General features: G+C 43.6%; 3 protein-coding genes across 8 annotated transcripts in view; 1 reads left to right on the top strand and 2 right to left on the bottom strand.

Annotated features, from left to right (window-relative positions):
* Window positions 1-9334, bottom strand: part of SCFD2 (sec1 family domain containing 2) — a 191775-nt gene extending 182441 nt beyond the window's left edge. Inside the window, exons 1-2 of the mRNA XM_061352578.1 lie at window positions 8552-9334; window positions 213-381 (exon numbers count right to left, since the gene is read on the bottom strand). Of these exons, the coding sequence (XP_061208562.1) occupies window positions 213-381; window positions 8552-9284 (902 nt within the window). The 5' untranslated portion in view covers window positions 9285-9334. The remainder of the gene's footprint in view (window positions 1-212; window positions 382-8551) is intronic.
* Window positions 9335-12937: 3603 nt separating this feature from the next.
* On the bottom strand, window positions 12938-13498 carry LOC133211803 (uncharacterized protein C10orf95-like). The gene has a single exon (XM_061352436.1). The coding sequence runs from the start codon at window positions 13496-13498 to the stop codon at window positions 12938-12940; it is 561 nt and encodes a 186-aa protein (XP_061208420.1).
* The window catches only part of FIP1L1 (factor interacting with PAPOLA and CPSF1), a 46992-nt gene continuing 42738 nt past the window's right edge, over window positions 13262-17515 (top strand). For 4 of the 6 annotated variants that reach the window (XM_061352536.1, XM_061352557.1, XM_061352545.1 and 1 more), the window contains exons 1-3: window positions 13263-13578; window positions 14333-14372; window positions 16580-16637. In XM_061352536.1, the coding sequence (XP_061208520.1) occupies window positions 13497-13578; window positions 14333-14372; window positions 16580-16637 (180 nt within the window). In that variant the 5' untranslated portion in view covers window positions 13263-13496. Of the gene's footprint in view, window positions 13579-14332; window positions 14373-16579; window positions 16638-17515 lie in introns of all 6 variants that reach the window. The other 2 variants (XM_061352528.1, XM_061352567.1) reach the window with 2 other exon arrangements.

Raw genomic sequence — 17515 nt, 5'->3', positions numbered from 1 at the left:
GTCTTATCTGGCCTGCTCATTTAATGTACACATATAGATTATTATATTCCAGCAAAATTAGGACCAGATGGAGTTTTGCTGTAAGCTTGATTTTTCCTTTCCTTTTTTTCCAAAGAAAAGACTTGTTCTCTGCTCTTTTTTTTTTCCTCCCCACAAAGAAATAACAAACATATTCAACATCTTAAAACAAGAAAGAAGAAAAGAATGTTTACTTTGGTTGTGCTAAGCAGCCAGGTGCTATAATACCGCAAGTTTCATCTGCAGTCCGCAGTGCTGTAAGTTCCACCATGTTAACCATCACATCAGTCTTGTGGCCAGGAAGTTTGGGAAGCGCAGAAAGTATCTTCTCTGCAAGATTGTCGCCATGATGACCAACTGCCCCTAGGGGGGAAAAAAGACCCCAAAACTGTCAGATGCACAACTAGAAGGAAAAAGCAACCACTCTGAAGTAACTGAGAACGAAACAATAACCACTTTTTTTTTTTTTTTTTTTTTGAGGAGAAGGACACTGGTAGTCATAGCATCAAGAGTACATTAAGTTTTTCAAAGATACTTTGTTACAAAAATAAAACTGATTTTTCTGGAATGTCTGAAGTTAAAAGCATTGATAACATTTGAGAAAGATTCATTTAAAAAGTATGAATCTGACTTAGTTTAACAGCTGTTAGATATTCAATGACTTTGTACTTAAACATGCAGAATATTTCTCCTTGCATAAGAAAGTGGTTAAAAAAGATCTTCAATGTTTATTTTAAAAATCAAGTAAACATGTATACATAAATACTTACATGCAAGCTATACTTTTCTACCTAAATTAACATGACTGGGCTTAAAAGGTCTGTATGCAAGTTGCATACATAGCTAGCATAATATTACAATAAACAAATATCAGCAACATGCCACCATCAATCATTTCTATACTGACTGAGGGTAGCTCAGGTAAAACCAGCAGGAAATAAATAAACCAAATCAAGATACATAGTATAAAATGTCAATTTGACCACGTTCCAAGAGCAACTCCTAATTCCAGTTGGCACGGCCTCTTCAAGTCTCCCGATTTCAAACACCGATGCTCTTTCCATTCACAAACTCTCAACACAGAATCATAGAATCACAGAACAGTTAGAGTTGGAAAGGACCCCAAGATCACCAAGCTCCAACCCCCCCGCCACAGGCAGGGACACCTCGCTCTAAATCATATCACCCAAGGCCTTGTCCAACCTGGTCTTGAACACTGCCAGGGATGGAGCATTCACAACCTCCTTGGGCAACCCATTCCACTGCCTCACCACCCTAACAGGAAAGAATTTCCTCCTTATATCCAATCTAAACTTCCTCTGTTTAAGTTTTAACCCATTACCCCTTGTCCTATCACTACAGTCCCTAATAAAGAGTCCATCCCCAGCATCCCTACAGACCCCCTTCAGATACTGGAAGGCTGCTATGAGGTCTCCACGCAGCCTTCTCTTCTCCAGGCTGAACAGCCCCAACTTTCTCAGCTGATCTTCATATGGGAGGTGCTCCAGTCCCCTGATCATTTTTGTGGCCCTCCTCTGGACTTGTTCCAACAGATCCATGTCCCTTCTACGTTGAGAACACCAGATAGGCACTACAATCAACTTATAAAAATATTAAGACTATGAGCCAAGCCAAAGCAGAAAAACATGACATACTACATATGAAAAAGTTGTAGAGGGGGACCAGAAACCTTATTGCCTTTAAGTCAGGAACAACTGAATGTATTTTATTCTGCCACTTTAGCTGTTTTCCAGCTATAACCACAGGGTTTGGAAAGCAGTGGTAAGCTTAGAATTGTTCTCCTGGCTTGACGCACAGAAGAATGGGAACTTCTGTGTGGCAGCAAAATAATCTTTCAGGCTATGGTCCCACTCCATGAAAGTCTGTCCATATGGCACCCCATCTGTTCTCACTTTTCATCATTACCAAGGACAGAGGAGCTCTGTTTCTACAGCTGAAGTAGCTTCACATGCTCCATAGATCCAAACAATGCCTTCACATTAAGAACTTTAGGGGGGTCAGATTATTAACTGCTCTTGGATAAGCAGAATTTTGTCTTCAGCAAATCTACAGCACCAAGATATCCATGCTTTAAAACCACCTCATAGCTTATTAACTACTCTGAATGGTAGAAGCTGGAAGGACAAGCAAGGGAGGAGAAAAGTAAAGTCAGACTCCATGCTGGCAATGTCTATCCACAGAAGACAAAGAAAGCACATGTGCCCAGCACATGGTCATACTGCAATGCGGACACCTGGCTGCTCAGCTGGACTGAAATTACCAAGTTGTTTCACGAAAGATTGTAATAGTCATAGATTGACAGCAACTTTCCTTTCTACCATCCTTAGCCAAATTTAGACCACTGAAGTACAGATGAAACGAGCTGAGTTGTCTCTGCGATTCTCTAAGCCATCTGCTCTCCAAAATCCCTACATTCTTCTTACTAGGTCAGTCACTTGTCAGCCACGCTGCAGTTATCAACACTCACAAAGCTACAGACAGGGAAAACAGATGGTAATCTTCTGAACCTCCACCCCCTCGTACTGGAAGCAATGTCTATCTCTCCACACTTGCTGCGTGTGAGCATCATTTAGCTAGACAAGACATTTAGCTAAACTGGAAACACCTCAAACGCAAATAAACCCACATTGATTATTTAACATACCTCCTTTCTCCCTGGCACGGGGTAAAGTCTCAGAGTTGCTTTTGTGATCCCACATTGTGATCTCGGTCTCTTTCTCACAACTGCTAGTCCTTAGAGGCTCTCATTGGTCTGCCAGCACTAATGGCTTTTTCTGTGCCTCATCAAATCAAGCAAAAAACCCCACTCTCCTTGAAGTTTTAAAATCACTATTGCCTCCAACCAACTGCAGAAAGCAACCAATGCTTGAAAGACAGTTATACTTCATGAGACTAGGACAGGAAATCGCAGGGAGTCGCTTTTCAATTTCACTGACTTCAGGAGGGTCTATGGGACTGGTTTACATCCTCTCTCGTCATCACTGTTGAGGACAGTCAACTGGCTGCTCAGCAGCTTCTCATGACTAACAGCATTCAAGGCAGCTGGCACCACACACAAAAAACCTAACACAATTTCCCCCTCCTCCAAAAAAACACCCAAACAAAACCAAAGCCCTTGTAGAACCAGCAGTAGGAGCACAGAAGCCCACAGCCAAGCACAGCAGCCTCAGAGCGCGGACAGAGAAATACGACAGATTCCCTATCTCTCATAGCCAGCTACTGCAACATATGTAAAGAGTAGTAAATTTGGAGATAAGAAACACGCATCTGCTAAGGCTCATGTAATTTCCAAGTCGCCTGTTTCCAAGTTCCCTTCACTGACCTGGCCACCTGCGGTTTTCTTTAAACAGGCAAAACTCAATCTGTTTATTTGCTTATCTCTGCAAAGACTCCATAACAAATTTAACATCTGAAGCTTTCAAAAAACTACTATAAAAAATTGTGTACCTACCCCAGAATAGCAGAATCTTTACAAACCATGCCACAGCAGAGGCTGTACCCTGACCTGCAATACTGAGTTGACATCACTTGAATATTTTCAGCTGCCATCACTCCTCACAGCTGCAGCCTACAACCTTAAATGACCATAATAATTTCAACACTAGTTATATCCTGTGTCAAAGCCTGGTTCATAAAAAGGGGACTACTGTATTCTACATGCCTCAGTGTTTATGTTTTCAAACCCTTGGCTTCTATGGTAAGGAAGAAAAAAACCATGGTTTTGTTTCCTTTAAAAAGGCATTAGTATCAATACACCAATGCATCAACTTCGAAGATGCTGCAATTAAAAAAAGCACAAGTAAAGCACTCCAAATTAGAAACACAACAAATGTAATGAAAGAAATAGAAAATTACAAACAGTTTAAAACAAAAATATCCAAAAAGAGCTATTAGTCAGAAACAGACTTTATCAGAAATGTATGGGCCTACATTAGCCTTCATTCTCATCCTCCTCTATGAATGGGATTATGCAGTAGTACAATTGAAGCATGTCACAACTTCGTCATCACTGTGGTTGCTCCCAGGAACTGAAAAGCTACACTTTGTTGATAAGCGCCTGAACTGTGCTTTTTGTATCTGTTAAAAGGCTATAAACATTACAATCAGCATGCAGGTGAGAAGCAAAGATGATGCCTGGCTGACAGTAAGAGAGATGATACAGAAACTTAAACCCAAGTTTACAGTTACACTGTGGGGAAACATTCCTGTGACTTTGACTGATACACACAAAAATCGATAGAGGAAGATAAAACTGCTGTTACTGACAGCACTGAAATATCAACCTTAAACAACACTCATACAAGGTTATTATTCAAAACTATACATAACTGCACAGGCACATCCCTGCTATTCATTATCCTGTCTTTTGCTCACTCTATCGCATTTCAAAATCACCTGCACATACCAGTGGGCGAGACCTCACTATCTTCTACAGTTACAACAGCCCACATCCCAAACAATCCAAAGCACCAAGAGACTGGAAAGAGAAATATGTCAGGCTGTTTTGAACACCAATATCTGAAAGGTATCGATGAGCTTACAGATGAAAAGGGAAAGCTGGAAAAACTACTTCATGATGGTGTGAAGCTGTCAAGGTGGTGACTAAGAAACACATGCAAGAAGCATGAGGTTACAGTATGGTATCACAATGCACATATCTAGGGGCACAAATATTAGAGGAGAAAAACAAAGAGGAATTAAGGTGTTAAAATTAGCTCTGACTTTAACCAGTGTCACTTGTCAGAGCATCACTCTATCTGGGAGGATTGATTCTGCTTTTTAAAGCAAAGGTAGCAAATTTTAAAACAATAAGTAGGCAAACAAAAGCAGCACTACACATACATACAGGTTAGGTACAGCACCATTAGCTAAGCTTTATACAATCAGAATTCAAGAAGTGAGCAAGAGTGAGAAGTACAAAGCCTCCAGACTCCCCAGGATATAAAACCACGTCCCACCTACCAGGGCACTGCTTTATCCGTAAGATCCTACATTGCAGGAACAGGCGGTATTCATGCCATCTGCAGTTGAAGCCATGCCACTGTAGTGAGGGCAGCAAAGGCTAAAAGATGATGATCCCTGTTACAGCTCAGATGAATGTTACGCCATACAGGGCAAAAAGGAAAACTGTTTACCTTAACTCAGTATTTTCCTTATTCATAAAATACAGCATGCATAAGCAATGCTGAACACACACATACACAAAAATAGATTCTAGAAAGTATTCAGAATCCAAAGTATTCAGTGCAAATTTTAGAGTAATAGCTCAGAAGGGATTTTTTTTGCTTCATGGAAACTAGAAAGCTAAGTCACAGTAAGTTGCTTTCTGATTTTTTTTTTTGATAATGTGCCATTTTATATGTACCTTTTTTTTTTTTTTAATAATTGTCACAACAAAGATAATGCAGTTTCTTGACACTGGAAGCACAAGTTCTTTACCAAAATGTACTTAATGCTTCTTTAATGTGTTCTTTGAAGTGGAAAGTTTAAGTACTAGTATTTTCCCTTAGTTCAGTTGTTTGCAATTGCAGCACCAGAAAAGGCACTTTTGAGACATTTCGGTTTTTACTATTAGAAATCAAATGGTATTACAGAAAACTGTTTTGTTATTCTAGCCTAACACCTTATCTTATAGATAAGAATGGAATGTGAGCCAAAAATAAGACAACCATTGCACCTCCATTAGACATAGAATCATAGAATAGTTAGGGTTGGAAAGGACCGTAAGATCATCAAGTTCCAACCCCCGTACCATGGGCAGGGACACCTCACACTAAACCTTATCACCCAAGGCTCTGTCCAGCCTGGCCTTCAGCACCACCAGGGATGGAGCATTCATAACTTCCTTGGGCAACCCATTCCACTGCCTCACCACCCAATCATCTAGAAGTACCATCTGCGTTTCATCCAGGTCTTCAAGTAAGAAAACAGCTGGCTTCCTGATAGCCTGGTAGTGATTCAAAGTCACCTGGTTCAAAGCAGTAGCCTGACTTAATCAGAGTAGCCCAGCACCTACCCTTAATGAACTTCCAAGTTTTTTTAGAAGTGCTTGGAATATGAAAGCATTCTCATAATTCATGGATAGGTAACTGTTTCTCACATGTGCAGCCCACCTGTTGGACAAGATTCAGGAGTCAGTAAGACACTTACAAATCAAATCCAAAATCTTGCACCTTTAGAGAAGGAAGATTTAAAATGTTTCATGAAATGAGCTGCAAATGACAGTCAACCTCAAAGACTTCCAACTGCACTGAGCTGCTATTTGGACAAAACAAAACAAGACAAAAAAAAACAACCAAACAATCAACCAGCAACGAAAAAAACAAACAAACAAACACACCAAAATAAAACCATAAGAAACCCCAAAACTTATTTTTACACTGCTGCCTGCAAATATAGATCATAGCTTGGGGAAAAAAATAAATCCAATGGCCCAGTTGCCAATACCAAGCCAGAAACTTGCAAATAGGAAGCTTTAGCTTTTACAGAGTGTAAAGCTGAACTTCAACAGACACATTCACGTGAAGGCCAAGCAGCAAAGTCAGAGAAGGCCAAGGGAAAGAGTACATAAAAGGCTGAATACACCTGAGAAAATAAAGGTTTCAGGTACAACTTAATTCTTCCATTTCCTACCTCTTGATAACTGATATGCTGTTCTTTTTATGTACTTTTTACAGCACTGGCAAACCAATGAAACAACTCTCACTGTGTGGCACTAAATTCAGGTCCATACAGTGCTTTACTTCTGAAATACACTAGGTCTTTCTTCCTTAAATTTGCACTGTACTTGATAGCAAGAGTACAGTACCATGTCCAAAGCATAAGAAGGCCTCAATGAAACTGTCAATGAATTCTGGAGACAACTGTTGGTAATGAAAGAATGGCTGCACGAGAGGATCTTGGTTTCAGTTGCAGCTACTAAAGAGTATATTCCTAACAAAATAATATTTTAATTTTTCATCCTTACTTCAAGAGCTGATGCACACACCACACCCCACACACCCCCCCCCCCCAGCTGCCCTATCACAGCCCTGATGTTTTCTCCAAAAAACCTTCTCCTCCTGCTGAGTACAAGGTCCCAGACTTCACTTCCCAGATTTAAGCTGGCACCAATTATCTCTCTTCATGCCTCCTCAACAGACTCCTTGTCAGGCAGCAACCTATCACCCACAATTTCCAGTTCCCTTTCTTATGTTTAATTCTTCCCACCACCTGAGTACAAAAATCCTCATCCAATTTCACTTCTTCCCACCTTAAGCAGACACTTGTCTCATGGTTTCATTCCAAGCCCACACTCCTTCAGGCCTCCCAGCAATCTTCCTGCAGCACAACATTAAACACCCAGATTCACAGGTGCCCTTCAGTGCACTGTTGAGAGCTATGAATCCTACAGCACTGCAAGGATACACAAAGCCAAAATTAAGGGGGTAAAGAAAAGGCAGAACAAAATTAATAAACAGATGAGCTGCAGGTGCAAAACCGTGCCAAGCACTTGCTTGTGATGGCAAAATTATGACCTGAATTATTGAGTACTACTGCTACAATTACTGTTGAATTATTGAGTGCAGGTAATGAAAACAGAACCTGGCCCACACACTGTATATGTCAACAGGTATATATGATGGTGTAAGCAAAAGCAGCTACTTTCATATCAATTACTACTCGAGTTTACTGTTCCTTCTAAAAGACGGTTATTTCAAACTTTTCCTGGGTCACTGGCCCATCACCCTGCTGGCGACTCGCTCAACCACTCCTTCCCTTTCTGCCCTTATGATCCCATCTTACCAGCTTGAAAGACTTTACCTCACTTACAAGCTTGACAGTTGATTACAATACTAAACATTCTCCTTCTGACAGTTTCCCAATGGACTCTCATACCACTTTCTATGCTTCTTTTGCGTCAATTCTGCATTAATTGGCAGAATTAAATTCACCATATGGTTCATTCTTACGCTCATTTGCTTCCCAGAAAGTGTTCTATAAACAATTCTGTATTGCTTTCACTCAAGCATAATGTTTTCCAAGTTAACACCACCAGCCATGTGCAACTGCTTCACTCAAAGACCAAGTGTAAAGCACAACATATAAAAACTATATACATGCAGAGACACTTTCAGACATACATAAACAGCTAAGTGCATACAAGATGTATATATATTTACACCAGTATAAAGCTAATGTTGGTAAGTAGATACACTGGTGCTTCGCAATACCCACAAGGCACAATGTGAAACACGCAGACCATTTCCCTCACACCTCGGGATGACACACAAGTACTGCTAAGGTCTCTAGTTTGCAGCACAGTTAAGTGCAGAAACAAACCCTTGTTTCTGTCAGAGCCTTCTGCTTCACTATTTCCATGATTCAGTGGGGAACAAGCACATACGAGCAGCCACCTCGGCCATGGTGCTGAACATGCTCCTAGGACTCCTGCAACTATATAAAAACCCTCCCGATGGAGCAGATGTGGGTCCGTGGGGATGACAGCCCCTAGCAGCAGTGGATTTCTTACCAGCGAGGTCCAACGTCCTGTCCACGAAGACGATGGCGGCCTTGCTGGTGGCCATCCTCCTCCTGTTCCTGGCTGGGGCGTAGTTTGCGAGCTCAGCAGCAACGACCCTGCTGAGGGCCCCCACGGCGAAGCTCTCCTCCCGCAGGCCCATCGCGGTGAGGAAAGCGTCGAGGTCCTCCACCAGGGCCCGCACCGCCGCCCGCACCTCAGCAGGGAGGGCGCCCACACCGACCTCAGCGGGGCTGGGCCCGCCGGTGCCGGGCAGAGGCGGGAGGAACGCCGGCAGGCTGGGAAGCAGGCACAGCTCCGCCGAGACAGGCGCGAGGAGTGGAGGGCCCCGCAGCACTACCTCGGCGCGGCCACCTTCCCCCATCCACCGCTGCAGCGTCTCCTCAAGCTCGGCAGGGCCGCTACCCTCCTCCTCGCCGCCGACCACCAGCACGCAGTGCCGCACGGCGCCCCGGCCCAGCACACCGCGCACGGCAGCGGCTGTGCCGCCCCGCAGCTCCCCGCTCACCACAAATACGACACGCGCCCCCGCCACCGCCTCAGCGGACAACGCCCTGACGGCCAGCGCCCCCGCCGCCAGCAGCTCTCCCGCCCCACCGCAGCCCCAGTGCAGCGCCTCGGCGGACGCCGCGTCCAGGAGGACGACGGCCTGGCGCGCCCTGGCAAGCACAGGCTCCCAAGCCTGCCGGCACACCCGCTGCAACTCCGGTACCGGCACCGCCATGGCGGCGGCAAGCAGCGCTGACAGCCACAACACACCGCACGTGCGCAGCGCGCCGGCGGCGCCGAGGGATGACGTATCGGGTTCTGATTGGCTGCGGCCGGCGGGAGGGGTGGGCACTCCCTGACAGAGCCGGCGGGGTCAGGCCAGGTAGCTGTGTGGTTCGGCCGGGTTAACGGCGCTGGTGCGGCTTTTGCTCCCGCTGTGAGGCCGGGCTAGGCTAGGCCGGGCCGGGCCGTGTGATCTCACCTGAGCAGCTACCCGGTCTGGGGCTTGGTGTCCGTTGGGGTTAACCCCCGCCCAGGTCTGTTACACCACGAGAGCACCAACAGGGTTGTATCTTTGAGAGAGGGCGGGGGCCCCTTCCTTCTGCTGGCTGTGCCAAATGCTGACAGGCGTTAAAACGTTCTTCTCATCTATAGTCTGTATTAGGACCACCACTCCAGTGTGTAGCCCTGGCCAGTACCGGTGGGACGTCTGAGCACTGACAGTTAAGGTTTACCTGACGTTTTCCTGCACAGGCTGTATACTTCTGCCGGGTAAATGTTAAACCAATCACTGTTACTATTTACGTTACTACCTCTTCGTGTGGCAGTGGTGTCTTTTGTTATACCATGAAAACAACTGTTTTGCTGATACTGTTTTAAATTTACAGCACTGGAAAAGTGAAAGTTCCATCACCATTCACTGTGCTATAATTCTGTATTTCCTGTGTTAGTATTAACAAATCTAGGCATTCATGAGCTAGCAACAAGAAATATTCTCTTGTAATGAATGAATCTTTTTTGATATACAGTTCCACTGTCTGTGGAAGTGTTCAAAAGGCCCTCAGTGATATGGTTTAGTGGTGGACTTGGCAGTCCTGGGGGAACGGTTGGACTTGATCTTAAAGGTATTTTCCAACCTGGTTGATTCTATTATTCGGTGATTCTCCTTTGAAAAGCTCTTGATCTCAGAATCAGCTTCAAAGCTAGCTAGAAAAAAATGCCATAATATGTATCTACACTTTCTTCTCTGTGAGGATGGAGGCACGGACCCAGAGGTAGAGTGCAAGCTGGATCATTTATTGCAAAAATTACACGATATTAATATGCTTACAAGCAATTAGCCATTAATTGCCTGCTATAGCTTCTCCTTCCCGTGGTCTCTGACAGTTTTGATACATTCCACCCCCCACACTTCTCCCCAGAGAATGGATGGCTCACTTGCAAATCTGTGATCTGTGTAGTATTTCACTAGGGCCTCTTCACAATAAAGAGTTTTTTTTTTTTGTTTTTTTTTTAACATAATGGGATTCTCAGCAATTACATAAAGATAAATAATTTAATTGGTTCATCCACTTTTTTAACTGTTCTCATGAGGTCTCTTGCAGGTTCAGCTGGTTTCAGAACACTGAAAAACATAAGTAACATGGAATCACCAGATTTCCAGTAATGAAATTAAATCCTTCCAGTCTGCTCCATGCTCATTCCTACCCTGATGCATTCGTCCCTCTTCCAAACTCAGACATTGGTCCTTGTGCTGTTCTAACCCTGATCTGTTATTTTAACCTTGCAGCATTAAATTTATGATGCTAAAAATATGTAAGTTAGTAGCCCTTCTTGATTATTTTGATTTGAAAGATGCATGCAAAGAAAGGATCAGGGATGGTTTACCACTTGTGCAGAACTACCCTCCTCTCACATTGAATTACCTCAGAGATTATCTATCTCTGACCTTTTGCTTTATGCTTGAGTGCCATGGACAAAAGCTGAATATATTATGGCTCGTTCAACCCTTTAGTTACCTTTTTGGAAAGGCTGGGTGTTTTTTTCAGACATAGCATCAAAACAGCAGATGCTTTTTTAAGGAAACAAGTTTTTTATTTTATAAATATCGTATAGATTACAACTAGTTCTGCATATTCTGATGCGGGAAAAAAAGGATCACCAGCCAGAAGACAAAGCAAGGTTAATCAGTTTGAAGCACAGTGGTTAAATTACAAACCAAAATCATCTAAGTAGTTTTTACAGCGTACTTTCTCCTATGTGCAAATTTACAACTACTCTGATAGAAAAAGAACTGTAGTAAAGGGTTCCCATAAACTTGCTATCTTGCTGTGGGTTTCTGGAGTGCAGCCTGTGAGTTAAGATGTTTATGCAGCTCGCAAAGATGTCATCTTCTGTCCTTAGCCTTTTAGCTACTCAGGGCCTTGGGAGAAGCCTTTTGTTCAGGCCTCAACAGCTACTCTTGCTCTGTGCAGCTGTAAGAACCTTCAAGGTCCTTTCCAGAGACTGGGACTTGTGGGAGGTTTCACCTTTGAGGGCAGAAGTTGAAATGCTATCTAGGCCAGCACTCTGTCCCCAGAAGAAAAGCAGGAAACAGGTTCAAAGCACCCTCTCTGTCCAACCAGAACCAGAGGTGGGTAAAGACCTTCCTGGGACAGACAGAATGCTGGCAACTATTTTTGGGCCTTAACCTTCCTGAGTCAGCTTCCAGTGTTCAAGCTGCTCAAGATGGATTTTTACATCACCACTAGCTCAATGTGATGTCTATTTAAAGGTTTCTACCAGGAACACTGCTCTGAGGTTTTGACTGATGTTTTTTAAGAGATTTTATCCTCTACACCTGCTCTTGATTTCTCTTTGTGGTGTTTTCCACAGACATATTTTCTTTCTTCTTGCATCTGCAATCAAGAGTTCTACTGCATCATTTAATGTTGGCCAGAAGTGTGTTAAATGGCCAAGTAAACAAAACCAGAATGAAAATTAAGGAAGATGCTGATGCCAAGTAAGAAGTACTACAATACAAATTGATTTTATGACAAGCAAGTGTTTAAAAATGTTTTGGGTGAAAATATTGACTTCACAATTGCATGATGAAAACCTACTCAATTATGCCGTACTTCCTCATCTGGACACAACACACAAACACTTCATTTCAGGGGGGGAAAAATGCCTTTTGAGAAGGCAGTTTGTCCATGTGAACTCCAGTGAAATGTCATGCCATATATGAAACTTTAAACCAAGGTTCACAATGCAGGCAACTCAAAGAACCAGCTCCCCCCCACCCAGAGTCATGATGTGTTTCTAATATACACAGGCCCTCTATACTTGACTTTTTCACAAGCTGTCCTGCTGTGAAAAAGGGGTCCCTTCTTTAGTTTTAGCAAACATCCTAAGACAGTGAAGACTCCATTTGTCTAGACATCTGGTCAAAACTTGTTTTGACAGTTGCTGTACTTAAATTTTCTAATGAATCTTGCAGTTGTTAATACACCATTCACAGATGTAAGGTGAGAAAATCATCAATAAAAATAGCTTGCTTCTTCCCACCACTTTTAAAATAGAGCAATTTCTTTGTGAAATGTGTAGTTACACTCTGTATATTCACAGAGTACTATGAATGTTAAACTCCTACAGGAGCTAAAAATAAAACTAGGCAATTTATGGAAGGGGAAAAAAATCTATAAGGAGTTGTTAAACCTAAAATATTACCTCCAGCTGGGAGAGTCCCTGAGCTGAGGCTAAGACAGTACTAGTAAAAGTAACAGCGTATTTATCCCGTGGTTACGCTCCCCACTGGCAGCTGCCATCAGTCTCCAGTAGCAGAAGCACAGCACTGGACTGTACATGTGTTTGGCCAAGTCCTGCTTCTGGAGGATGTTCTAGCAGAGGCTAGATGTTCGGGCGAGGATGTTCTAGCGGAGATCGCCACGCTGCCAGTGAGCCCTGCTGAAGGGATGACGAGCGGGCGCTTGGGGCTGCAGAAGAGCACAAGGACCGCCACGAGCAGCGGACACAAAGGGCAGCGAGGGGAAGTGAACGCGGCTCTGGCAAGCACGCCGCGACTAGGGAAGGCACAGCCGAGGTGAGTAACAACGCCTGGCAGCGCGCAGAAACGGCACCGGCCGTGCCAGAGCGGCCCGGGCAGCGGGACCGGCTCCGCCGGGGCCGCCTCCCGCGTGCCCGTGCCCGGGGCGCCGCGGGGCCGGGCCGGGCCCGCTTCCTGTGCGTGTCACTCACTCCGCGGGGGAGGGGAAGCTGCGAGCAGGCGGCGGCGGTTCCTCCGCGAGCGGTGCCGTTGGGCCGGCGGGACGCTCGCAGACCCCCTTGCCACCGCCCGGCTGCGGCCTGAGACGCCGGCGGAGGCCCGGGACAGCGCGGTGGTGTTGCCCAGCGGCGAGAGGCCCAGGCGCCGTCGGGCCTGGGCCCTCGCCTCCCGCGGGAGGCGGCCATGTCTACCGGCGAGGTGGAGCGGCTGTCGGCGGATCTCGGTGGGGGCGCCGGGGACGAGGAGGAGGAGTGGCTCTATGGCGGTACGGACCTTCCCAGACCCCCGCTCCCAGCCCACCTCCCCCGTACGCCGGCCCGGCTCGCTTCCCTGGCAGCCATAGCGGAGGGAGAGGGGGTGTGTAGGCCGCAGCGTGCGCCACCTCGCCAGGCCGGCCTGTGCCTGAGCGCGGCCCACACCTGCCCACCGAGCTGGTCTAGCCAGCGGCCGGTTAAAGGCGCCCCGCCACCCCTGCGGCTGCTCAGTCACCTCCTTTTGGCGGGCCCTCCGGTGGTGCTGTCCCGGGCCTGTGAGCGACCCCCTCCCCGCCGCGACGGTGCCGGCTCCCTGCCGCCTCCTCCACGGGCGGTTGCCAGCCGGCCCCTCTGCTCTGGCTGCGCAGGTCGTGGCATGCTGGGCCTCCCGCATGGCGCTCCTGCCCCACACTCACCCCTGGGGCGGCCTAGGCACTCCTCAGTACCCCCTGCCTAGCCTCCCGGCGCTGAAGTACTGAAGCAGCCTTAAACTTTAGGGCATAAACTTTGTTCACAACTTCAGGGACTTTAAGTTGAAATCATAACGAAACTTGTAAATAAATCCTGCCAATGTAGAAGACCTGTGAGCATTGAGTGCTGGGAGTGCTCAGAGGTCTGCTCTACTGATAACACAATTGAAATGTTATGAAAATGTCTCAATAAACTGAAGAGTTACCTAATCCATCTGCATGGCAAGATCTCTGTCATGATGGGTATTAAGGGGATTTTATTCTTAACTATTGTGTTTCTTTTCTCTTGTGGTAGATGAAAATGAAGCAGAGAGACCAGAGGAAGAAAAACCTAGGTGAGCATCTTGACAAATGGGAGCCCTGTAGCACGGCTGCACAAAAAAGTTACTAATTACATTCCTTATCCCAACTGCATTAAAGTCCATAGCACCTGAACACACTATGGTGTCTTTGAAAATCCCCTTAACATAGTATGTTTGTTCTGTTAGAATGGCATGGCTTTTCTGTGAAATGGTTTTACGTCGGAAATTGGGATGCTTGAGTATAACAGTTATTTGAAGTTTTAATTGTATGGAGATCAGTAGTTCCTCACAAAATGCCAAGAGTTCTTTTATTTCTTTAATCATGGTGTTTTGCAGTCTCGGTAATGGATCAGGACTTCATTTGTTAGAGGTAAATCAGAAATTAAAAGACAGTCTCTGTCCCAGAGAGTTTACAGTGTAGTTACAAAAAGAATACAAAGAAGCAATAGAAGATTATCAGTTAGTTTGATGTGCATGTTACATAACACGTCAGCTGAGGGTTTGAGGGCTGTGGGGTTTTTTTTTAGTAAGGGAGTTTTTGAAGGAAATTTGGAAAAAACTTTGAAAATATTTGGGGCAGCCTACTTTAGCTATAAGGAGCTATATGAGGGAAAGCACAAAGATATTCCTTTGAAAATCATTGGTGAACTATGGAAATTATTGATTGTCAAGATACATTTAATAGAAGGGAAGCCAATGCAAGAAATCATGAATTTTTATTTTTTATAAATGCTTCCAGTCAGCAGTGATTTTTTTCAAGAACTCTTGAATTTAGTTAACTTTGATGGACTTCTTGACCATAAGCTTGCTCAATTGCCTTTTTTTTAGCTCATGTCAGATTTTGACAGGGAAAGAGTGATACAGCAGTAATGACCTCTACCACTTGACCACATAGAATCTCATTTTGAAGCAGCTACTGGTACAGTCACTTCCCGTTAGTTCTTGTATAAGAAACAGAGTTGTTTCCTGTCACTTTTTCCATGTCACTTAACAGTTTTGTGGACCTCTGTTGCATTTATCTTGCATAATCTCTTGCAGCACAGAGAATTCCAATTATTTATTTGCTCTTTATTTGGAAGCTATTCCATATCAGTTGATTCCTTGTGTCCAGGTACCTTTTCTTGACCTGGCACTTTTGTCAGTATTACTGTTGTTTTAAGAAAATCATTTGCATGGCAACCAAAATGATCTTTAGAAACAGTGGTCAGCAGAGTCTGGCTTGACATTTGGTTACTTCAATACATGGTATGGACTAAAAAGCAAAACAAATAGTAGTATATGCATCTCATGAGCTGTGTTGGAACTCGGGAAGTTCGGTGACATTTTACCTGTTCAAAGTTTTGGTCTCTGGACTGTTAGTTTTGGCCTTTTTCAGGTATACTTAAGAATTATGAGGTTTTATTCAGGTTCTGTACTAGCCTGTTATTTTAATGGGTGATGAAGTGGATTGGTGCTCTGGTGCAACACTTACGAGTGGGTATTTTGCCAACAGAAGATGGGATCAAAATCATTCTGTTCAATAAAAATTGGCAGTTGCTCAGTCCATTTCAGAGATATTATTTCAGTGAAAGAATATTGTTTCTAAATGGCTCCTTGCTTACTCTGCTGTTTGTGGTGCAACATCCTAACAGTTAATGGAACCGTAGAAATGAAAACATTGCTGTGAAATAAGCAGCAGTAGGTAAACCCAGTGACACAGCTTGTTCGCATGGATTTGACAGTGCTGTTCACTTTAGATGGACAAGTAGTTTTAAAACGTCTACAATTAAAATGTAATTGAATTAATCATTGAATTGTAGCTATTCTGTATGGTGGAAGAAAATTTCACAATGTAGATGTTGGAATTTTAATTCAGTGCAACATTACCTGTGAGTATTTATTTAATTTCCGTTATGTCTTTGAAAAGTCTGCAGGGGCAAAAAATAATAAAACTGTTATTCTTCGTATATTATGAAACATTTCACTTTGATTTCCAAAGCGGATCCAGGTGTAGTGCCTTTTCACTTGCAACTGTTCTATTCTGTGAACATCTGGTTAGTATGACTTCTGGTAGCTAAACATTATCCTGCTAATATGAAGCTACATGAATCTAGAAATTCATTTAATAAATTATTTTAATTAATGCAGAAGATAGCTGGAACTTTGGGTCTTTTCCAGAATGATGTAGTAAGGCTTTTTTTATCATGTGGAATAATATGTGCATAGATACCTACTTTCATCTTTGTTTGTTTTTGTTTAAGTGCTCCACCCCCACCTGGAAATGAAGAGGAAGCTGCAGAAAATGGCGTTGTGAAAACGGTAGTTTTAAATGTGTTTTTGGAATACTGCTTTAATTTGGTTTGATTTATGGGGTATTCATAATTTGGCTAGGACTTATCATTAAATTTAATGCATAAATGTATGCTGCTTTTTTTTTCTTTTCTGAAAGGTGTTAGACACTATCTGCAGAAACTCTGTAGAAATTACTAAGTTAAGAAATCCAATTTTCAGCTTCAGTCCACTTTTTAAATCCAACTTACAAAAAATAGATGAATAATGCTTCCTTACTTTGCAGGGAAAGGCGGTGCTTCAAGATAGCTGCCTTTTCTCAAAAACATGTTTTCAAAATGATACTCTCTAATTTTCCTCACTGATAGGAAAATAAAATCCTTTGATCATTTTCTGTCTTTCTGTGTGTGTTGAACAATCAGCATTTGCCAAACTGTGTGAAAATATGGGTTAAGAGGTGAATTATGCATGCCTTTCAGAGGCAGCAAAACAGACTGGCTCAGTAGTAGTCTTCTATATGCAGTATGTCAGAACTTCAGTGTTAGTAGGGTGGAGGAAGGGAGCAGGAAATGAAATTTACAGTTGCAGTGTTGATAAAAAGCTTCAGTTTATTGTGAATGGAAATGGTTTAAATCTCTTCTATGAAAAAAGAGTAGTGTTACTAAACTGGGATATTTAGGTTATATCTTGCAAGAATTCTCTTAAGTGATGCAGTAACAACTCTCATATTTGTGAAAATTTTAGGGACTGCCCTCTCAAAAATATATATTTTTCCAGTAAGTCTAATACTTTATTTATGAAAGATATTATAACTACTTAAAGTTGGGGGAAAACTTTAAAACTCTATTTTAGTTGTTTAAACTGAAAAGCTCTTAATTTCAGCACACCAAAGACTTCGTGCTGATGCT

Source organism: Neopsephotus bourkii, unplaced genomic scaffold (genome assembly GCF_033783945.1).
Source record: "Neopsephotus bourkii isolate Nb327-2 ecotype Australia unplaced genomic scaffold, CSIRO-AGI_Nbou_v1 NB_54, whole genome shotgun sequence".
In the NCBI taxonomy this organism is placed as follows: Eukaryota; Metazoa; Chordata; class Aves; order Psittaciformes; family Psittacidae; genus Neopsephotus; species Neopsephotus bourkii.
The sequence above is the reverse complement of the archived record's forward strand: the minus strand, read 5'-3'. Positions and strand labels throughout refer to the sequence as shown.